Source organism: Chenopodium quinoa, unplaced genomic scaffold, assembly GCF_001683475.1.
Source record: "Chenopodium quinoa cultivar QQ74 unplaced genomic scaffold, ASM168347v1, whole genome shotgun sequence".
Lineage (NCBI taxonomy): Eukaryota > Viridiplantae > Streptophyta > Magnoliopsida > Caryophyllales > Amaranthaceae > Chenopodium > Chenopodium quinoa.
The window spans coordinates 3,161,003-3,185,115 of NW_018742681.1; the positions used below are offsets into that span (position 1 = coordinate 3,161,003).

The window sequence follows — 24,113 nt, forward strand, 5'->3', positions numbered from 1 at the left end:
CTAGAACCTAATCTAATTAGGTTTCTAATCAAGAAATTTAAATCCATTGGAATTGTTTCGGGGTTTTTAGGATGTCCTGTGGGAGAGTTACAACACCAAGAATGACCTTTGGACGCCTGTACCTGCAAAACAACGGAGACTCCTGTGGGTGGGAGTTCCGCCTCCGACGATCAAGTTAAAACGTGTTCGGACGTAAAAAGGGCGGAAAGTAAAGGGGATCAGGCTCCTCTTAGGATAGAAGTGATCATCCGGTTATTTGAGATAACCTCGAAATCCGAGCCTTAGCTCTCAAGTAGTGAAATTAAAGTTGGAGTTGATGCTCAACAATTAATGTACACGTGTGTTTTATATTTTCTGAATGATGTCCCTCGGTGGGGAACATCTCCCTTTAATATGGTCTCGTAATGCGTTCCCAGTACTAGGTTTCGGAAACCTAGGACTGACTGGGCTTGCCTAGGTATTTGGGCCATTAAAGGCCACTTTCCTAGTTGGCAATCTGTTTGCCACGTGTTGTGGCCTGATTGGTTCACCTTGGACCTCTCACGAGGTGACACGTGGCAGACTCTGGTTGGTTCACGTGGCAGATTTTTATTGGACCACATGGCGGGGTTAAATCCCCTAATCATTTGCCCCTCACAGGGGTGACGTGGATTTCCACGTGGCGCCTGTGACAGGTGTCACACTCTGATTGGCTAACGGTTTTTACTGTTTTTTTTTATTTTTTATTTTTACTGTCCCTTGAAATTCACCCCACAATAAATAGGGCATGTCCCAATCATTTTTTGGATATTTCCAAAAAAATCAGACATAACTCTTGACTTGAGAACATTGTCTTTTTCTGAGAAAGAACGACTGCCGCCTGCTACCAGACCGCCTGCTCTTACAGCCGCTGCAGATTTTTCAAGCACCTTCATCTTCACAGACTAAAGGTAACCGCTTGTTTTTCTTTCGTACTTTCTCTTTGTTTCTTTTACTTTTTGAAAATGGTTTCCCAACACGACACGACCTAGGTTAGTGATCAGCCGGTCACCGGGGACGGCTGAATCTAGAACTAGGAGTTCCGACTGCCCCTTGCTGGACCACCTTGCGAACTGCCCCAAATCCGACTATCTATGTGTCTGTGCTGGACACCATGGCCAGGACTAAGATATTTGCAAGGGTGACGAACTCAGACGACTCCTCCTCCTATGCGCCTGTCAGTGAATTATCTGACGTGCCGCCTGGCGCTCCCAGCATCCCTAGTGATTCCATTTTAGAAGAATCAGGGGAGGAGACTCAAAATGACATGTCGGGCTTTGTTGATCTAGACCATCAGGCGGATGCTAGGTCCGAGAGCTCAGTCAGTGACTCTGAGCCAAGTACCTCCAGCAAGTTCGCTGACGACTTTGAAGAGAGGCACTCTCGGCTAGAGACAGCGAGAGAATCCCTCTTAGTAGAATTGGGAGAAAATTCGGCGGAGCCGTCTGCTACCCGCCAAGAGCAATATGCTGCCTACTATCATCATGTTCCCGCAGGCAGGCGGAAAATGATGGTGGACAAAATAGGGAGCTTCAGAGCTGACCATGTCATGGGGCATGGTTACATCTTATGCACGCCGGATGCCGAGGACACTTTAGTCTGGCCAGAGAAGTCTAGCTACGAGGAAAGGTGTTTTGGCTGCTATGAGGCGGCTATTAAGGCAGGCCTAAAATTTCCTCTACATTCAGCGGTGGAGCGAATCCTAGACGGATACCAGGTGGGCGTCTTGCAACTGGCCCCAAACTCTTGGTTCAACGTATAAGGCTATGTTGCTGGCTGCGAAATGCACCAAGTAGACCCTAGCTTTGAAGCATTACCCCACATGCATTACCTCAGCCGGACCCCAAAAACAAGCGGGACCGGCTGGTACCAATTGTCAAGCCACAAGGGCTATATGATGACTTTGGGGAAGGAAAACAAATGTAAGGATTGGAGGAACACTTTCTACATTGTCTCCGGCCCTGACAAAGTCAAAAATAGAAAGTCTAACAGGTGGAATAGGAACCCACCTTTCCTAACAGGCGAATATGAGCTGTCGCCTGTTCCTTGTAGAGCCAGAGAAGAGATCCTTTACAAATGCCTCTTCAAAGTGGACATACAAGCGATCCCCGAGACAGGGGCGAGGGAGTTCATTCCTCAAAATTATATTCCCAAGTATAACTGGCTATACGATGGGACATATCTTGCCGCCTGTGGCCTTAGTGAAGAGATGCCGAGAGGTAGTTGACCGCATGTTCAAGTAATTTGTAAGACTTGGTTGATTTTGTGTCAAACTAACAATGCAAAACACGCGCAAACTAGTAACTAACATAGGTGGTTAATCCAATTAACGCGCCTAATTAAAACTAGTCAAAGTTGTTAAATATTTTATATGATTAAAACGTAATTAGTTCAAGCAATTAACGAAGCTCCCACTAAATTCCGCATCCAACTTAATTAATCCAATTAATTAAGTCGGTTAACCCAAATTTTGTCAAAAATTTTTTTGCAAGAGCTGGAAGAACCGAGGCCTAGCCTCGTTAAAATAATTAAAATGGCCCCAATTACGCAAAACAATAGCCCACAACATGCCCCAAGTGCCTAGCATCAAAGCCACGGGGATAGGCTTGCTAGGCATTAAGGTCGTGGCTGCTTGCCTAGGGTGCTGGGCTGCGCAACATGGCTGCCTTACAGCCCCTAGGTTTTGTGGCTGAGCATGCTGGCTTGCCTGCCTAGCAGAGCACGCCATGCTTGCTGGCACCACATGCATCGCAGCAAGCTACGCATGCTTGCATGCATGCTGGTGCTGGCAGCGTACGCTGGGCTTTCTGGGGCTCGCTGCCTTGTTGCCCAGCAGCATGTGGGCACCTTCATACAGCACACACATCATACTCGCACAACCATAGCACCAAGCGCAGCCTTGCACACACATATATCGTAGCACCGTGCACGACACTTGCATACATTAGTGCATCTACGAGGCAAGGCAGCCCATTACGCACCTTGGCATGAAGCCCTGCTAGCCTAAGGGCGTGACTTGGGTGATTTTGCCTCGATTTGCGTGCACTTGCCTCGGGATTTTAAATCTCGATTTATGTGTGATAAAAATTAAATCTAAATTTATTTTAGAATCAATTTAGAGCAAAATGAAAATAAAACAAGTCCAACTTAATTAAATTCAATTTTAATAGTGCACAAGCCTAAATTATTCAAGAACCATTCTTTAAATAAATTTAGGTCTATCTTGATGCTACAAAATTGAAGGGCTACTCTCATAATTAATGTAACCAAATATAAATTAATAATGAGTTTGACAAAATTAAAGGGGTTGAAAAATTAAACCCTTTCTTCCAATGAAAGAATTTCCAACACTAACTTGTGTGTAATTGAAAAATTACATCTTCCAATATGAAGATTAATTAAATTTCAATAACAAGTTTTGAGCTTTTAGGACTTTAATCAACTCAAAAACGATTAAATCCAAAAATTTGTTCAACATGGAATTTAGCAATCAAAGTTCCAACCAAATATATAATGAAAGATTGGATCTTTAACATATTAGGGACTTTAAAATTACAAGTTCACCATAAACATTTACACTTGAAGCAATTTATTTGCAAAAATGTGAAAATTTCAAGTTTATGTGAAAAATGAACTCACCAAATTATGCACCAATTTTGACTTCATAAACATGCTTAACAAGGTTTGTAATTGTACTAGATTAGTGATGCAACTATACATTAAATCTACCTTTAACACCCATAATTAATCAAGGTTTAAAGATTTAAAAAATTTCATCAAAAACGAAAACCCCTCGAAAAACATGTTTCTGGGTGGATTTTAGCTTCTGGACAGCCATCAAAGAGGGTAAAAAATGATGTAGAACATCGATTCCACCCAAAAATCACTTTTTTTGAGTCGAAATCTGGATTCGTAGGCAAAAATTAGTAAAACCCGAGATTAAAACTAATTAAAACGAGCTTCTAATCTAATTAGAAAGCAAAACCAGAATTTAAATCCATTTTAAACCACCTCAATTAATTATTAGTTACAATAATTAAAATGAGCGCGGCTCCGATACCGCTGTTGGGTTTTAATACGTAGCGTCCAATGCTACGAGAAAGAGAAGCCCGGCTAAGACCCGCTCACTAATTAAAGCAACTAAACATGCAATCACATAAATAACAACATTAGAGAGAGAAAGAGAAAATACATTCTTACCCTTGACACGTGCTTCGCTCGATTCACGAGCTCTTACTTCAAAGCTCGAGCCTCGCAAATGCGACGGCCTCCTACGGCTCGCACTCTCAAGCTGACCCGAACGGTCTTAATCCCGAAGGTTAGTCGGGACATGAATAAACAAAACTAGAATATTACGAACTTAAAGGTTTTTTCACTTTTCAAGGAGATGCCGTATTGAGTTCAACTCAAGTGATTTTTATCAAACCCAAAACTTGGGTATTTATAGGGAATAGAGACTTGATCTCCCTTCTCACATCAATGTGGGAGATTTGCTTTTTTCCTTTATTTTATTTTAATCAAAAACAAAATAAAATGCAAGGCAATCAACAAGCTCCAAGTGTCATATGGAGGGAGAGAGTAGGTGAGGACCACCAAAGGGGGGACTAACTCACCTTTCTCCCCAAGCAAAACACCAACCCTAGGTCCCCACACAAAAGTTGCATCACCAAGCCACTTGGCTGGCTGCCAGCCAACCTTGGCTGCCAAGGCTGCCATTTGGCGCCTAGCACCAAGGCTGGGCTGCTGGCCAACCTGCCCAAGCACATGCGTTGCCAGCCAGCACACATAGCCAACCAGCACGAGCATGCGATGCTACCTGGTGCATGCTGCTGTGCGAGTGGCGTGGTGCTTGGTGCTGCTCGCAATCACACATGCGCAGCCCAGCATGCCTAGCATGGTACTGCTTGGTGCTGCTCGCTATCACACACACGCACTGCTTAGCATTCCTAGGGGTGCTTGGTGCGTGCCACTACTTAGCACGCATAACCCATAGCACAAGCACGCATAGCGTGCTGCGGTGCGTGTGTTATGTGCTGCCTGCTTATGGTAGCGAGGCCCAGCAAGCACTTACGTGCTACTGGCCTTGCGATGCTTACGGGTTGTTCTTAGCCATGCCCAGCATGATGCAATGGCTGGTGCTGCTATGCTAGCGAGCACGCCCAGACATGCATGCACAGCCACAACACATGCACGCATGGCACGCATCTTGCGATGCTAGTGGCATGCGATGTGCGTGTGCTAGGCGATGCTAGGCATTCATGGGATGGTGACCTCGCCTAGCTTAGCACTCGCATGACTAGGCCAACGCGAGGCTACGGCTTGGCACGAACTTGTCGCTTGCTTGATTTGCGACGCACGGTCTCGACGCTCTAAGATCGATATCCGACGTCTTTGTTCGTAATACTCTAATGACTCATCTAATCCTTCGGATTAATTCGTCGATTCGGATCGGTTATTTGATTGGGGTGCGACCCGAAGAGTTCAGTCAAGATTAAGTCGTAATATTAATTATGCATTAATATTACTAATCGGAAGTGGCCTCCACCTAGGCATTCCGATCACTAGACCTCACTGAAGAATTAGCTTTCTAATAATTCCGAACCCTCTATCGGAATAATACACTTGTTTGAAGGACACCATTCCTTTCATTATTTTACCTTATCTTAATTTCATTTTACAATGTGGCCTTAGGTATTTTTCCTTATCTTAATTTCATTTTACAATGTAGTTTTAGGTATTTGTACCAGTCATACAAAAAGGGAATTGGTGGTATGTTGCTTTCTCGAGAAATCGTAAGGAGATACTAGTTATTGATTCCTTGGTAACAACCAAAGCAGTGGATTACCATAAGTCAGAGGTTTCAAAAATGGTATTTCACTTTTGGCCTCCAGTATTAGTACTTAATTGTGTTCAAAACTAATTGATTTCGTCTTTGTTATATTGGTAGGCTGAAGCAATGGATCAAATATTCCACACCTTGGACGAAGGATGGCCAACTAAGACAATTACAAAATGGCCTATGACATCTCTATCGATGACCGCACAGAGCGATGGGTATGTTTCCTCTTTTGGTTAGTATTTGATTTAATACTTATTGTTGTGATAATTTTCTTTCATTTTGGGTGGCCTCCATATGTGCTTGTGTTCTTTCATTATGGATAACCTCCATATGTTGTTCTGTTAATGCAGCCATAGTTGTGGAATCCACACGCTCCATGCTATCAAGCGTAATGCGGAGAGGTTCCAAGCCACTTTGCCTACAATTAGTAAACATGCAAAAATAAACCTTTTACATTCTGTCTAATATTTGACTTCTGGTTTCAAATGAAGCTAACTATCAGTAATTCACAACTTGATGACAAACGAATGGAGAGGTCATGGTTGTTATGTGAAGATGTCATGAGTGACTTTAATGAAGCCAGGGAGAATGTGCGAAAATTGATAAACCCATATGTGTGTAGGCTAGTCTTTCAACTATAGAAAAGTTAGGCCATTTTTTGGACAATTACTTGATGTACATTGATAAAACAGTAGGCCATTCTTGGGACATTAACTGTATGTACATTTATTGAACAATAGGCCACTTTTTATAGACCTATTCGGTTATATATGTAGTTTTTGGGTTAGGCTATATATGTAATTTGGGTTCGGCTACACATTATAATGTTGGTGAATTTAGTATCATAAGCACAATATAGTGTTATTGGTGATTTTAAAGAACAAAGTTTATCAACAGGTTGATTATCAAATCTTCGATAACTTTATAAATTGATAATATAATCCTTACATAAGACTATATATGTGTGTGTGTGTGCGTGTGTGTGTATATATATATGTGTGTGTCTATATGTGTGTGTGTGTGTGTGTCTATATATATATATATGTGTGTGTGTGTGTGTGTGTCTATATATATGTGTGTGTGTGATATACACACACACACACATATCCCAACAGTTCCCCTATAGAGAAAGTATAACTTCTTAGTAAGTTATTAAAAACATGGCTTATAGTTTATTACAATGACAATGTGACTTCTTCAAATGATAGAAAGATTATTAAAATGACAACGTACCCTTTTAAAATGATAATATATCTTATATGTTTTTCAAGAAAAAAGTATACACATCTCAATGGCTTATTAATCATAGTATACCTTATTGAAATGACATAACAATATTAAAATGACAATATAACTTATAAGTATTTAAAGGATTAAGTTATGAATAAAGATTGAATAAAAGATTCCTAAACCCTAAACCCTCCAAACCCTCGAAACCCTAAACCCTAAACCCTAAACCCTTAACCATCTAAACCCTACAGCTGTAAAGATAAAGGAGCGAAGGTACAAAAATTAAAGAACAGTAAAAAAATATTGTAATGACAATATAACATGATCAATAATAGTAAACATATTTTAATGATAACTATTTATATCTATTTTTAATTGACTTTTAAGATGATAGTAATATTAATATTTATAAGTTAATAAGTTAATAAAAATATAATAATTTAATTATATTAAGAGTTGTAAAGGTACTCATTGTATATACTTTTATATTAATATAAAAAGGTTCTTGTTATGCTCACTCTAGATGTTATATTGGTTACTTCATAGTAGCTTATATAGATATTACAATGAAACAACTAAAACTAGAAGTAACAAACTAAATCGACCAATAAAGATGCATTGTCTCTTTGATTTTTAATAAAGAACAAAAGGTTTATTTTGTATATGGTTAGTTCTAATTCACTTTTATGAATTAAAATAAAGGTTTATCCATATCCTTAGTTGTATTTATATTTAAGTAACAATAATGTTATCCTACATTTTTCAGTTCTCACTTGACAAATTTATAAATGACAATATAACATATTTAATGACAGAAGAAGTTATGGAAATGATAATATTTGACGCTAACATTTGAAAAGTTGTGAAGATTTGTCATAAACCACTAACGGACAAATAAATGTGACATTAATAAGTCAAAAGACAGAATATGACAAAACACATAATTGGACATAAAACAAAATAGGACAGAAGACAGATTAGGACAAAAGACAAAATAGGGATAAAACACAGAATTAGACAAAAGACAGAATACGACAAAAGACATAATATGACAAACACAATTAAAATATAAAAATAGTTTATTATGCTTTGCAAATGACAATTAATATACTACTAATGACATTAATTGTTTAAAATATGACATCAAAATGTATTTAAATGATAATGAAAATGTCTAATAATTTAATTGTCCATATTACATTGTCCATATTAATATAATCATTTAGTCACTAAGTATATCACATTGTCCATATGATTATTCATTGTCCTCCAAAAATGTTCTAATAATTGTCCTCCAAATATGTTATAATTTCATTACAACCCTAAACCCAAAACCCTACACCCTTTCAAGCCTTATGTGACTTCTTATTGTAAATTAGGTTCCTTGTTATCAAAAATGTGTAACTAAGCATATACTTTCAGTGTTGTAGCCACAAAATGACAAATAGAGAATCCAATGTTCTAGGAGGACTAGAAACCTTATAAAGAATTGAAGAGGATGGAAAAATTCCTTTATAATTGTTATTATCCACAAAAATATAATTCAACAGAGTAGAACATATTTCAATAGAGTAAGACATATTTTAACATAGCAGAGCATAGTAAATTTAAAGAACATTGGCCTTAAAACTTTATAATTGTTGCCAGAAAACCCTCATAGAAATTTGGATATTGTAGTTGATTTTGCAAATGTTGAAAAGGTCGAAATTGTGGCAGAAAATGAACGGGAACAAGGCACGACGGCTAACCTGTAACTACCCACTTACCTACCCTCTCATGTTCACCAACCCCCTCCATTCACAAACTTAAATAAATCAAATTAAATAAATTCCCTGTTTCTTCTCTCCAACTAAATTAGCCTAACTTCATAATTTATTCATCCTCTTTCATTTCCAAATACATCTGTTCTACTACTCCAACCTTTTATCAGCTTAATCTCAATTATTCTTCTAACATAGACCTTCAATGGCGTCGTCTCTCTCTTCCAAACAATTCTTGGGTTCTGCAACTTCGAATGCGCTCGGATCTGCTAATTCTGGCTTTCGCAAATTATCGTCTCCTCCTGCTCAAATCTCTTTCCGCCGAAAACCTGGGAAATTTGGTAATTTTTTGGATCATTTTGCTGTTTTTGAGTATTTTAATTGCTTATATCTGATTGACTGATTAATTTTTGCTGCTAGAATTATAATTTGCAGTGATATTGAAATTTAATGTGCATTAATTACAATTTTGATGCAATATGTTTGATTAAGTTTAGAGTAAGAGAAAAGCGCAGTCATTTGACTTTTTGATATAGTAGTTTTGAGCAAGATAAATGGTGATATATATGAAGGTATTTTGGCAGGTCCTGGTGTGATTTTTGATAATTCAAAGGTGATTGAAACAGTAACTATATATGGCTGGAATTGTTTATAATTGAATGTTTGTTGTGTTTATTGATATTTATTGAAAATGGTTAGAAAGAAATTAGGGGTCAGATTCGACCTTGTTGTGTAATGGAACAAAGGTAGTATCCAAGGCCTCGATTTCCTCAAGAATTTTACATCTAACATTTGGGAAGTGATAATATATTTTAGTACGGTTGAATAGATATCGTCAAGGTTTGCAAAGTTTGACCACCAAAAAGAAAATTGCAAAAACTAGAGAATGTAGGAGGTTTATAATTTATTGTAGCAATGTTCATGAAGAATTCTGAACATTTGCTTCTATTGAGAGTAAAAGGGTGATCTAGAGAATATGGGATGCTCTATTGCAGCTTGTTTAGGAAGAAATAAAAAGAGTAGATTGAAAGAAAAGGATGTATGTAACTTTCATGTGTTTGATCTTGATATTCCAAGGTAATCAATAGTAAAGCAGAAGAAATGATAGAGAAAACTCTTATGAAAATTTTATGATTGGATTTGACTTCATCTTGTGGCATGTTATGTGCTAACACTAGATGATAAAAGTTGTAGTAGAGTAAAAGCTGTGTTATTTATTTATTCTGAGCTGAACACATCAACTATTCCAAGAAAACAAATTTTAGTTATGTTGTTTTGTGCTTTTGTGTAATAGAAACAAAAATGTCGTAACTTATTAGAGATTATCATTCTGCTTTGTTCATCACAGAAGTTCAAGCTGCTGGAAGTACATTTGGAAATTATTTCCGTGTTACAACATATGGAGAATCACATGGTGGTGGTGTTGGATGCGTGGTTGATGGCGTCCCACCTCGACTTCCCTTATCTGAGGAAGATTTACAAGTAGATCTTGACAGAAGGTAATTGACATTGAGGTTAACTTGAATCGTGACTCCCATGTTATCCTTGACCCAATACTTACGTAATAGTGGATGTATAAGCGAGAATTGGAAATGAAGTTTTTACATTATAATGGTCTTTATTGAATTATTCAAGTCGATAATTTCTATACACTCATGAAACACTTTCAGTGGTATCGAAGTGTATATATTCTTTGATTTTGTTATAGAATAAAAGGCTTCTTGATGAGCTTGACCTGGTTTATGTTTGTGTTGTGGATTATACTCTTCGTGTTGTTTGTTATATTTTGGCTCTCTGTCTCAAGAACTTTTTTATTTTTAACAATTTAGGAGGCCTGGCCAAAGCCGGATTACTACCCCAAGGAAAGAGACAGATACTTGCAAAATTATTTCTGGAGTTGCTGAAGGTAAATTAAATATGTAGAACTTTGATGTTTTGCAGTTTTAGTTGTTATCACTTGTGACCTTAATAGTGATATTATAACTTGTAGGAATGACTACTGGATCACCAATTGCAGTAAATGTACCTAATACTGACCAAAGAGGACATGTAAGTATATCTAGCTACATGTTAAAAGGATTTTGATTGTATTACACATTGTCCATCGTGTAATTGGGCAATGCAGTACTATTGGTTATTATCATGTCACTGAGTTTGTTGCTTTTATATTTAAAGATGGCATTTAAGAAAAAAAAAGTAAATGGTTAACTTTTCCTCATTCACAATGAAATATAATTATTACATTGATAGAAGAACTAGCTAAAAGTTATAACTATTATGACTTCATGCTTATGCAACATGTGTATATCAATATTATAATGGCATTATGATTAATATATTTTGTTTTGGTGTTTAATTTACGTTGGGGCGATTAGTGATTTTAAATGGAAACAAATTTGTGTCTAAGAAATTTTAATTTTATTTAGTGCGGATGGGTTCCTTTGAAAGTTTTAATTCTCCCTTTTCATTGTACTTTCTCTCAGATTTTTAGACAAAATACTTTCTTTTATAGGATTGTCAGTGCATAACTTGAACCATTGGTATCTTTAATCTGTAATTATCAATAAGTAAACATTGAGATGTATGCAGAGGCAAAGCCAAGATTTTCAAGTCCAGGGGCAGACTTGTTAACAATACTTTGATTCAAAAAAAATTTATGTATTAATATTTTATTGTTACATTAAAAGATTAGTTAAATTGTATTGTACAGCCGATTTTTTATGCTTGAGTGTAAACAATTAGCCCTAAAAGTTTAGAAATTCATAAATATTAAAAAAAGAAACATTAAAACAATGTATTATCTAGAATTATAGGAGATTATTAAATAAAATAAACAAGTAAAACAACAAATTATATAAATTGCATAAAGAAATATATTAATTGAATGAAATTACAAATAAAAAAAAATAATTTAAAATACCTAGAAGTTCTGCTTACGTGATAATTATGTTCATTTTAGGTTTATTTTGGCCTTAAGCAGCCCTCAATAACCAAATGTATGTAGAAATAAAAATAAATTGTTAGGGTCTAGATTTGATAACGGATCCCTTCTACATATGCATCCTTCCTTAACCAATATGACAAGCATTTATAATATGATACATGTCTAGCATTACTAATATATATATATATATATATATATATATATATATATATATGAGGCCATTATACAAACTCTTATTAAGCACAGATTTGGGCCGGGGAGGCCGGGCCTCCTCCAGCCCCCGCCCCCCCCCCCTCCCCCGACCCTTCGCCCCTGGATGTATGTAACAAATTCCTATATGAATATGTGATTCTAAGAGTATAAATCACCTAAAATGGATTAAGTAGAGTGTGTCAGACTGTCATCAAGTTAAAAATAAGGTATTTCAATTGAAATTAAAAAGAAAAAGGAGGTATAAAATAAATAATAAGAATTTAATTATTGTGACAAAGCTCTATTTTTTTATTTGCTTGAATTATGAAGACTTTTGGCATTGCTCTCTTACCAGGACTATAGCGAAATGTCAAAAGCTTATAGGCCATCTCATGCTGATGCAACTTATGACTTCAAGTATGGTGTTAGATCTGTACAGGTAATCTCCAATTGATTGTATTTGATCTTCTTGTTTTTTTTATTTTTCCAGAAAATTGCGTCTAGTGAAATGTTTCTGGTTGTATTGAATTGTTGTCACTGGAATTGCAGGGTGGTGGAAGATCTTCTGCCAGAGAAACTATTGGAAGAGTTGCAGCTGGAGCCATAGCTAAGAAGATACTTAAGAAGTTCGCTGGAACTGAGGTAAATCTTTCATTTGCATCTACATGGTTTTCTGATCATGTGGATTGTTGTGATTTTATTGCATCCCATTAGGCATGCAACTTTAAGTAGCGTTATTCTGCTGAAATAATTTGCTTGTTTCCTGTCACATTTTTGAGTTACTTTCAAGATTTGAAATGCCAAGTTGGCATTAGATGTAAGTAACGATTGCCATTTTGTAAATACAAATGACTTCTGTCTGATGTAGTACGTGCAAGAATAAAGATGCCCCTTATTTGGTACTTCCACCATTAATGATTAGATCATTCTTTTACTATGGGTTTTAATTGTTTCACTTTATTTTATGACTTTATTTGGTGGCACATGATACTTTTCAGGTTCTTGCTTACGTATCCCAAGTGCACAAGGTGGTTCTTCCAGAGGGAATTATCGATAATGATACATTGACTCTTGAACAGGTATGATCAGCACTTTCAATCTCACTGGTTAACCTTTTTATAAGACATGCTAAGATGGACACACCTAACACAGCTTTCCTGAGTTCACTTTTCAATGGAGAACTTGATCTTGATAAATTTGCGCTTAATGTAAATTATATACTATTTGTATTGGTTCGGGTTGAGGATGAATATTATTGAAATCAAATTGTTTGCCTGTTTGTTGATCAAAACTTGTTACTTAAAGACTCCAATTCACCTTTGTATTTTTGCAAAACTCCTTTATTGATATGGAGACTCGTGTGTAGTGTGGAAAACATCGAAAAACTTTATGTATCCTTGTTGGATACTTGTAAGTTGTAACGAGCATAATGCATTTGAAGAGTTGTAATAACATAGATTCAATTAAAATTTGGTAATTCAACAGTGGAAATTTTACATAGGATAGGTTATTGGGTGTATACAAAGACAGTGCCCATGTCACTTGATAGTGTATCAAAAGTCACTCGACCCTACAACTATTAAAATTTACTGATTTCAGTTTTACCTGAAAAACTTGTGTTATTTATGGCCTGCCATTGTAGTAGTCTAAATATTTTACAGGCATAATGTTTTGGTTTATTAAGTGCACCAGTGAGGTTCGAAAAGGCATACTCCCTATCATGTTTGATTTGTGCAAGGCATAACACCTTCGCCTCTTTAGTAGAGATGGGATAGGACCATGACTTGAAGCCAGGAAAATAGAGAACGTTATAATAGTTGATGCCGAAATCTAAATGAATATCTCATGCTTTTGAGATGCTCAGCTTTCCCTAATTAATTCAATCATATTAATTCAACATTTTGACTCCTTAGTTCTGTTTTTCCTTCCTATTTACCAACTATTTATAAAAATTTATGTCCACTTACTATCTTCTAACTAATTCTCTTCCTCAAGGCATTCCCTAGTCCAAACAAAATCTTCAAACCATAATTCTTATTTCATTTAGGCCTAGTACTTAGCATGATTACAAAGACGGTCGTTGCCCCACTTTTCATCGCACTTGAAATAAGACCCTGATTCATTTAGCATCACAGCTTTTTACAACCTATGGCTTGGCTATGAGTCTATGGCAATGTAATCCCAGGAGTTGTTATTGATTAAAGGTATTGTTTGGGTGGGGTTGGTGGAGTTTCTTTTGGTATTGTAAGGTTGTGCGTTGGGGAAATTGAAAGGTTAGTTTAAATTGGATTGCTGGGTTGGGTTAAGTATTGCGTGTTTCAGATATTGGGTTGAGGGAATGGGTTTTGAGTAGTATCAAACTCAAGTCCTATTTTTTTTCTTCTTAAAATAGTAGTAAGGTTATGAAGAAAAGATTAAGTAATACTGTGGGAGAGCTTAGTTATAAAGAATTTGAATCTGAAAATATCTTACTTATTTGGTGAATTTGAATCCACTACCATCTTCCTCTTGCTTAGGTGATATACAATGAAAATAGAAGGTTTAATCCTTCCTGCAAATTCTGCACAGTTTCTTCATCAAACTTAAGACATTTCTTAAGGTTAAGGTGTAATTTTCAGAGCAAGAGATGGTCCTTTTTCTTAATATGTAGAATAAATATGAAGTATGGTGGACCAGGCAATAAAACAGGAAATTCTGAAAATTGCTGTGTAACAGGCTTAGACTTTGAAACTGCTTGCTTCAATATGACTTTGAATTGTTTCACGGATTTTTGTAAAATATAAGAAATCCATAACACTGGATTCTTGAGATTTCTCTTTCTCTACTAGATTCTTTTCTGGATTCCCATCTTCAAGCTTATTTCAGCATTTTGCAGTAGAAGAATCAAGAGCAGTTGATAGAAGGTAGAGAAAAGAACTCTAATTTTCTTCTGCCTTCACGTGCATGATAGGTTTTCTCTTACTAATTGTATTTCAAGCTCCTACATTCCCTCCAAGTGAGTAATCACGTTAAATCACTTTGATGATCCGTCACAAAATACTTTGTTTTGAATAGGTCAATTAAAAACCAATACCAGCTTGCAATGACTAATCTCTGCTAGCTTATAAGTCTGACATTTAGATTCATAAACGCTGTGATTGTTTTAATAAAGGTCAAAAACTCCAATAATCCAAGTCAGCCTATACACCTGAACCTGGGCAACAAATGGCAAGAAATGGGCATTAGCTATGGGACTAGAATTCCAGTATTGAGCCTATTTGAGATTTTTGGCCGCCTCTCTTGCTGAAGAACTTCTGTTAAAGGCTTTCAGAATGGGCATTCACAAGGATATGTTGAGGTAGCAGATATTTGAGGTAAGTGTAATTTCCACAGATTACTGACTTCCTCGACCAAAGATGTTGAACGTCCATGGTTTTATGAGTGATAGGATGGTGAATGGGCAAAAACTGGTTCTGTTCCAAAATTCTTTTCAGGAATTATTGTTCTTAAATATTCCAATTTTTTTCAGACTAAAGGAACAAGCAAAGAGGAAATTTGACCGATATTAGTATATTACTGAGTTTCAATTCCCAATTTTCCAAATCTGGGTGATCTAGTGAATAAGCCAATATGTAGCAGATAATAGAGGTGAAAATTTACCAAATTACTGGGCACTTGCCACAAATTAACAGGCAACACTTTGTATGAGGGAACAAATTAACACTTAAGTTCTATGTTTATGTTGAAATCCCTGGATCTGTAAATTAAGCTGTTGGCCAATTAAGTGATTCAAGCAAGAGGAACGCCGAAAACTTGGTACTTTTGGTCTCTAGACTGAATCAATTGTGCTGGTAGTGTAGATTGTAATATTTTGGTTTATGCAATCACTACTGGAGGAAGGTATGCTTGAGAAACAAGTGAAAGAATCCATCTTTAATCAGACAGTGGATCTCACTAGTCCTCTAAAGGCCATAACTACTAAGGCCTATCCCATGGGGATTTAGTTTACAGGAAGTTTCTTGAACACCAAGTTTCTGTAATCCTGATTGCACTTTCTTTTATCTTCTTCTTGAACCAATCAATGCTTTTTCATATGGAAGTGGCTACATGAGCTCGTATTTCATCTAGCGTGAGGGTGTAAATGTAGGCTCTTTTATTTATACATTTGAAGTTTGGTGTCTGGAAGCTGCTGCGTCAGTTAACTACAATATTTTCAATTACTTAACTTTTGAATGTTGCTGTGTGTCTCTCAGGCGTATTCTGTTACTCTTGAAATATACTATCTCTTTGTTTCTTATTTTCCTTGCAGGAAAGTATGATTATGTGTTAGTTAAGTTTCCAGGATTGGATATGAAGTCCATTTCTATTATTCATGACAAGGTTTCTCTTTGTCTCAAATCTTATCAGATAGAGAGTAATATAGTCAGATGCCCTGATCCAGAATATGCAGAAAAAATGATTGCAGCTATAGATGCAGTTCGAGTTAAAGGAGATTCTGTTGGTGGTGCTGTCACTTGTATAGTTAGAAATGCTCCACGTGTAAGATCTCTTTGATTTACCTGTGTGACTAGCTCCATGAGCCATTGTTATCCTCATAGAGCTTTTATAAAATTCCATGGCTTTGCCCATTTTAGTACTGACTAAATGTCTCTTTAAATTTGTTAATAAATAATATAATACCAGGGACTTGGCTCACCAGTTTTTGACAAACTTGAAGCTGAGCTGGCTAAAGCTGCTCTGTCATTGCCTGCAACTAAGGGTTTTGAGTTTGGCAGTGGTTTTGCAGGTAGATGATGTAAACATTTCCTACCGAGAGAAGTTGACTTTCTCTGTTACAACTGTTTGATTAGAGTTTGAATTGTTTTTATTCAGGTACCTTTATGACTGGGAGTGAACATAATGATGAGTTTTACATGAATGAACATGGGAAGATTAGGACAAAAACAAATCGTTCTGGTGGTATCCAGGTTAAACCATTTACTAGTTTTATGTGATCGTTGTTTCTGCTGTGTATTGATACTCCATAGATTGCCTGGGATTGTTGAAGCTGTATTTTTTCCATGAGCAGGGTGGAATATCCAATGGTGAAACTATTTATATGAGAATAGGTTTCAAGCCGACCTCTACAATTACAGTGAGTTCCCTTTGCTCGGTTTTTGAATTTAAACTGATTGTTTTCCCTAGTTATTAAGGTTATTGAATTTACCTAATGAGTATAAAAGAATGTAAGAAAATTTAATGGTTTATGTCATGGTCTTACAGAAGAAACAACATACTGTTACAAGAAATAAAGAGGATACAGAACTTATTGCTCGAGGGCGGCATGACCCTTGTGTTGTCCCACGAGGTATGCTTCCATTTTTCACAAATCTAGTATGCTAAATATCGCCTGCATATGATGGGTTTCAACGCAATGTCTTGAAATGCAATTCTACAAACAAAACTAATTAATTAAAAATTAAATATTAAATTTTTAATATTAAAAATGTAAAAAAAAAAAAAAAAAAAATTGAAGTTAGTAGATTTTTTTATTTTTTATTTATTTTTTTTATCCTTCCATAATTTTCTGAAAAATGTGTTCCAGCTGTACCAATGGTGGAAGCAATGGTGGCACTAGTACTTGTTGATCAGTTGATGGCACAATATGCGCAGTGTGAGCTATTCCCTATCAACCCTGCCCTGCAGGAACCCATGGAGTTACCAAGGCTAGATGAGGCTAGCGTTTAAGTTTCGCCGTTGTGAGTTTTGCAAGCCTGTAAATTAGGAAACTCGGGTTTATGCTATGTGTATCTTATTTAATTTTTTTTTTTTTTCTTTTCTACATTTTTCTTTTTTTGGACATAATTATTTCAACTTATGGAGAACCACTTCTCATGCAATTATTGTAAAATTTTGTTTGCGTTACGTTGTCCTTATTGTTTAGACATGCTACGAAATTAGTTCTGTTCCACAATGGAACAAATTGAATTGTCAATAAAGCTCTTCAGTTGATTACACTACTATGTAAGCATTTACTATATAGCTTGTGGCTTTTGGTCTTCATGTTGCATTCTTGTATAGTTGTATTAGCATTCATTATTATTTTTGGAATCGTTGGCACAAACTTGTTAATCTTACTTAGAACCTCTACTTTGGCTAAAGGGATGTCAAGGTATCATCTTCGCCGTAATGTCTATAATTATGACACTTAATTTCATTGTTAATCAATGTTTTATGTCTGGATTAAGCTGCGTTTGGGTGGTTAAAGTACCACTTTCTATCAAAAAAGTCGAAAACACGAACTTGAATCTTATTTGCTACTAATCAGGTTGATTAAATCATGATTTTTAAACAAGATTTATTATGTTTTAGTTACTAAATTTCATTTATTCAACTTGAAAATGTGAACCTGTTTACTATTTTCAATTTTTTTATATATTGGACAACTAGTGTTTAGGGTAAAAATACCCCATCACGTGAACCAATCTAATAGTGACATGTGGCCCTATGAAAGGGTGACATGTGTCACAATGGGATGCAGGCACGTAGCAAAGCATAAGGGCACCTGAGTGAGAAAGGGCCTCCTTACATCAGGAGGCCCAGTTACCGAGATGAGTGCGTGAAAACGGTGCCTCCTAAGGATGCGTGTCCTATTCTGATTGCGCCGCCAATCAGAGTCGTCCACCATTCTATGTCATCAAACCCTAGATGGTACACATTCCCACCCCTATAAATACCCCAATCATTTATGATGAGAGGGGTGGATTGAGACATATCAATCAAGACATATTAAATTGCTCTAATTCTCTCTTATTTCTCTCTCTAAATATTTTTGTTTTCCGATCATTAACTTGATCGTCGGAAACGAATATTCCGTCAAACGGAATATTCGTTGTTTTGCAGGTGTCTGCGGCCGTCCAGGATTCCAAAAAACCCTGAAAGCTTTAACCATTACTCATCCAAATAGCTAGGTGAATCAATTAATCTTTTCCAGCAGAACTTTTCAACTATAAATAAGATATCCAGATTAGTGGACCAAATAATCAAGTGGAACTTAAGGTATATGATCCTAATACATTGTAGATTCTTTAACTAGTATTTTTATAGTTCATCCTTTGCATCTTGGTTACCGACAGCGGCATTTGTAGTTGGGACTGTCTCAGCAATGTTAGGCTCAGCACCTTCAGATGATGCAGGGATTGGTTTTTGAATCTTGAAAGGAGTGGTAGCATGCTTTTTCATGAACTTGTAGAGTTCCACACCAGTTGGGTTCGCGTCAAAAATGATCTGCAAATAGCCATAACCATTACCTTAACAAACATTTTAACAGAAATGAGATAGATTTGCATTCTTATGAAAAAGAAAAGTTAAACAAAGGTTACTGACCGGATCAAAGCTCTTCTTTCCAGCAGGGTAGAAAAGAATGGTGGGAAATCCCCGCGCCTGAAGATATACAAAAATCGGTTATACTTAAGATTCCAACTGTCTCTTACAATAGTCACAAGTCTCATAGGAAAAACAATCTATATGAAACCAAAGATACATAGAACAGTTTCGCCTACAACTAAACAAAACTTACCTTAGCTTTTGCATGCTCATTTTTAGTGCCGTCCATCTTTGCTACAACCAACGACTCAATTCCTTTCAAATGTCCAGCAAGATTAGTATAGGTTGGCTCGAGTGCTTTACAATGAGAGCACCAAGGAGCATATATCTGATAATATTATTGTAGACAATGGAGCGAGCATCAGTACATTTAGTTATAGTAGTTCGTTGTTAGTAACTCAATGTCAACATATAAATATTTATCACCTCAAGAAGTACATCCTTTGATTCATCCATAACAATCTCGTCGAAGTTTTTGCCCACAACAATTTTCACATCACCATCATTCTGAAGCCAAAAAATATACAGAAAGATTTACACAATGTCATTTAGCAGAAAGTCTCTGAAGAATAACATCTACCACTCACGTTCTCTGGAATAGGATCGGATTTGTAGAATGGCTCAAGCTTGTCTGCCAAAAAGTTCTCAGAAAACAACTGCAGAAATTAAGAACATGTAAATTTGTTACACCAACAGATACTAGATGTGGAAAAAGTGATCGAGTTTTCAAGATCAGTAAAATTATAACCTTTACGCTGTCAGATGTAATATCCCCATACAGGAAAAACTTCCTACGATCATCATTTCCAGTGTATGCAAGAACCTAAATGTTGCAAAATTAGGCACATTGTTGTATTATTCAGGTAAATCTCGAGGACAGAAATGAAAAAGAGTAGTATAAGATGGGACTAACTCTTGGAGCATCTCCTTCGACCCCAAAGAAATCCATCATTGCCTGTCCGTATTCTTTATTGTCCATTTGCACATATGAGTAAATGATCTGTAAAACAGGCAATGCAGATAAAAAACAGATTTTATAGGAGAATTACATGTAGAAAAAGACTTGATAAACGAACTCTTTGTTTGCTTTGATAAATTATCAGTTGTTATATATTCAAAATAACTGCGTTTAATTTAATTAACATACAAATACTTGAAGGGTGATCATTGCAACACTACCAAGCTGAAGACTTCATTATATTATCCATACCTTTCCCTTGAACGCTTTAGCTGCTTCCTCGAGTGCAGGGGTGAGATTCTCTAAATGTTGGGCAGGAGCGAAAAGGAACAACTAGACAAGAACAACCCATATGGTCTCAGTATCCTAAAATCCGGAGTGGAGTAGAGAGAAAGACAATGTATGACATGTTTACGAGAAATAAATTATATTGCACCTGCTTCTGGATTGGGCTTTCAAAAATGAACGAAGCACTTTCCATGGTGAAATTGATTATCAGAGGCTGTTTACTTTTTGACACAAAGTCTAGAATAGCTGATTTTGCGAAATCACCATCTGTGAACATCAATGCAAAACTCATTTATTTAGACACTAAATTAAAAATGAAAAATTGAACTTGAATTCACAGCAATATTGACATAGTGTAAAACATATTTTTGGGCTTCAATCAACAGCTTAATATTTTGGTTGAGTTGGTCCACTAACATGATATCAGAACCAGTGAGTCACAGCTCAAAAAACCATACAATATTTAAAGTGAATAAAAGCTAATTCATTACCATTATTGATTTTTGTCAAGTGTTTATTGTTAACAACAGAGTTTAGCGTGTAGTGTGACATGATAAAACATACCAAAATGGGATAATTTCTCAACCTCCTTCTTCAACAAAACCAAGGCAGGGCGTTTCGCCTTAGAGTCAATTTGAAATACTTCAGCTACATCAGGACTGGTTGTCTGGTAGAAGTTGACACCATCTTCTTCTTCGGCTGCAGCATTAAGAACCTCGCTGTCCAGGCCCTGCCAATAATTGGTACAATATATATCCGATTATTCTCTGAAACAAACAAAGTATGTAAGATTTCAGAAATACGGAGTACAAATATAACGTACCGTTAGGCTATCAACATACGCAACGACGAGCTTAGATTCAGCAAGCAAGATATCCTCTGCTTCCTCAACTGTTGTCACGTTGTTTACTGCATAGCCTGTCTTCTTCTTTAGCCAGGAAACTATGCCCTCTCTGTCAAATACATGAAAAATGATTTCCTTTCTTAATTAACTAGTAAATTATGTCGTACTAAAAATTGTTTAGTTAACTTACCCGCCAAATATTTTCTGAAATAGTTTCAGTTAGAGGGGTTATTTTATTCCTTTTATCCAAAACATAATCTAACAAAACTCGGTAAAAATAACAAATAATAAAACTACTCCCTCTATCCCATATTTAAATTTATTGAAACGAATTGAACAAGACTATTCGACTAACTAACGAATTGACTAACTATTCGACTAAATTTTGATCTAATATTAAAAAATATTTTTTGAGAAATTATAAAATAAAAATGAATGAATAGATAAAAAAAAATGTTGATGATACTATTTTATACCAAATATATTGACATAACTTTATAACTTGAAAAAAAATTTGTCAATCATGAACAGCATAATTATTGAAATATTATAATAGTCATATTTCAATCGACCATTATAAAATTTGTCAAAATGTTTGATTTCAAATCATAATATGCTTGTACAGAAAATAATTAAGAATAATTGCAATATAACTTAAGTCAGTTGCACATGCAAAATGAGGATGTTTATGTAGTTATTCCCCATTTCCTCTACGGTTTCTTTATTAAAACACAAAAAAATGCAAATAATAATTCTGTAAACAATCAACCAAATTGAACAAAAAAAAAAAAAAAAGGGGAAAAAAATAGAAGAAAAACGATTAAAGAAACTCACTTGGTCCTCTCACCCTCGTACGACTTATATACACCATCAACAAAGAAATAAAGAGTAGGAAATCCATCAACATTATACTTGTCAGCCAACTCAGTCTCTTGAATAGCATCAACCTTAGCAAGCACGACATCCGAACCTCCCTTCTTCAGCTCGGTAGCGGCCGCAGCATATTCCGGCACAAGCTGCTTACAATATCCACACCACGGTGCATAAAACTCAACCATCACGTACTTGGTCTTGCTGATGAACTCATCAAAGTTGGTCTTGTTTAGCACCACCACGTCTTTCTCGTCGAAAACAGGTGGAGAAGGTGTTTGGAAGTCGTCGAGGTCAATTTCATCTCCTTGGGGCTTATACTTTGGGTCAGCATAGTAAGGGTGGTTTCTAGGCGCCTTAGGCACTTCTAGGAAACTCAAGTCCTCATCCTCCTCGTCCTCCACGATGGGTTTGGCCATTTCATCGGCGGAGGTAATGATAGTGAGGGTAGCGACGAGGAAGACGAGGGGGAGAAGCACCAAGAGGAGAGTTTTGAGAGCAGCCATTTTTGGTTGCTAGGAAATGAAGAATAAGTGTTGACAAAAAAAAACAGATTTTTTGAGCGAGTTTAATCGAAGTAGACATTTTTTTTAAATGTAAAATGGTGCAGAAGAACGTGTTGGAGAGTTGTGCAGTATAATTGCACGTTTGAGGATTAGATCTACTACATGATTGGGACTAAAAACGCACCATTTTTATTTTGTAATCCAAATTGTCTTACACGTTGGTTGCTTTTATACGAGAAATATAGTAGACTTTTACTATGCCATGGCCCACGTGGAATACTATGATTGGTTTAGAGGTGCCCATTGAAGTTTGAGAGAAAATGATTTAGTGCCACGTGGCAAGATTTGTCATGTGATGATTCATAGTTGACTTAGTTTGATCCTTAGCATTTTCATATTTAATGCAATATCAACGTATTCGTAAACATTCTTGGGTAAAAAACCACGAAAAAGACTAATTTTCTATCTCTAGATTTCTAGAGCATCTCTCTCTACTTTCTATAATCCTTTTTACAACGTTTTCTTCCTCCTTCGTTAGCCTCTCTGTTTCTCCCCTCCTTTCTTCTCTCTGTCTTCCCCTTTCTTCCATGGATGATTTAGGGGATTTTCCCCCTATCAACAATAATCCGTTTGCTTTCTCTAACCTTAGACAAATAGGACCTATAATTAACCCTACAACTGATGTAAAACTTAAGGCGCATGCGGATGTAGGGCGCATGGTGGTGGATAAATTTAAAGACTGGAGAAACAAGGAGTATACTAGAGCAGAAATCCAAGCTTGGGTCTTCTCAAACTGGCGTACCAGAGGTTGGTAACAGTTGAAATAGTCAATGATGTGTTCATGTTTAAGTTCACGAATGCAGAGGGCTTTGCAGCTCTGGCTAAGCTAGGTGTTACAAACTATAAAGGGGCATTGCTTTTGCTGAAAATGTGCCTTATAGGTCACGCTTTTAGATTGATGCCGTTTGATTCAACCTACATTTGGGTCAGAATTGAAGGGCTGCCTATCCACTACAACAACGTCAAAGTGGCAACTAGAGTTTTTTCCAGACTGGGTAAAGTCCTGTTTTATGATGAAGAGTCGTTGAAAAATCCAGTTAGAACAACCATCAGGGCTAGAATATGGGTGGATATTAGCAAGCCACTCATTCCTGGCTTCTATTTTGAGTATGTTATGGGATGCTTTGAATGGGTGAGCTTTCGTTATGAAGGTGTGTTCTTTTTCTGCAGCATCTGTGGTAAAATCGGCCATAAAGGTAACCATTATAAGTCTTCGACAGTGAATACCCGCCGTGAAATTGAGGACGCCATGATGAGAGT

At 36.4% G+C, this 24,113-nt stretch overlaps 2 protein-coding genes across 2 annotated transcripts; one reads left to right on the forward strand and one right to left on the reverse strand.

Moving 5' to 3' along the window:
* The first annotated feature begins 8,854 nt into the window (after positions 1-8,854).
* Positions 8,855-18,011, forward strand: LOC110722423 (chorismate synthase 1, chloroplastic-like). Its single transcript, XM_021901692.1, has 13 exons — positions 8,855-9,188; positions 10,196-10,346; positions 10,677-10,753; positions 10,838-10,896; positions 12,339-12,422; positions 12,533-12,625; positions 12,982-13,062; positions 16,370-16,501; positions 16,646-16,748; positions 16,835-16,929; positions 17,031-17,096; positions 17,225-17,309; positions 17,547-18,011. Exons 1-13 carry the CDS (start codon positions 9,053-9,055, stop codon positions 17,687-17,689), a joined length of 1,305 nt encoding a protein of 434 aa, XP_021757384.1. The 5' UTR covers positions 8,855-9,052; the 3' UTR covers positions 17,690-18,011.
* An 880-nt stretch (positions 18,012-18,891) lies between these two features.
* LOC110722425 (protein disulfide isomerase-like 1-3) lies at positions 18,892-22,956 on the reverse strand. Its single transcript, XM_021901693.1, has 12 exons — positions 22,252-22,956; positions 21,397-21,526; positions 21,138-21,303; positions 20,722-20,840; positions 20,538-20,618; positions 20,241-20,327; positions 20,076-20,150; positions 19,915-19,983; positions 19,754-19,834; positions 19,521-19,655; positions 19,328-19,384; positions 18,892-19,228 (listed from the first exon to the last, which is right to left on the reverse strand). Exons 1-12 carry the CDS (start codon positions 22,791-22,793, stop codon positions 19,043-19,045), a joined length of 1,728 nt encoding a protein of 575 aa, XP_021757385.1. The 5' UTR covers positions 22,794-22,956; the 3' UTR covers positions 18,892-19,042.
* Between the last annotated feature and the right edge of the window lie 1,157 nt (positions 22,957-24,113).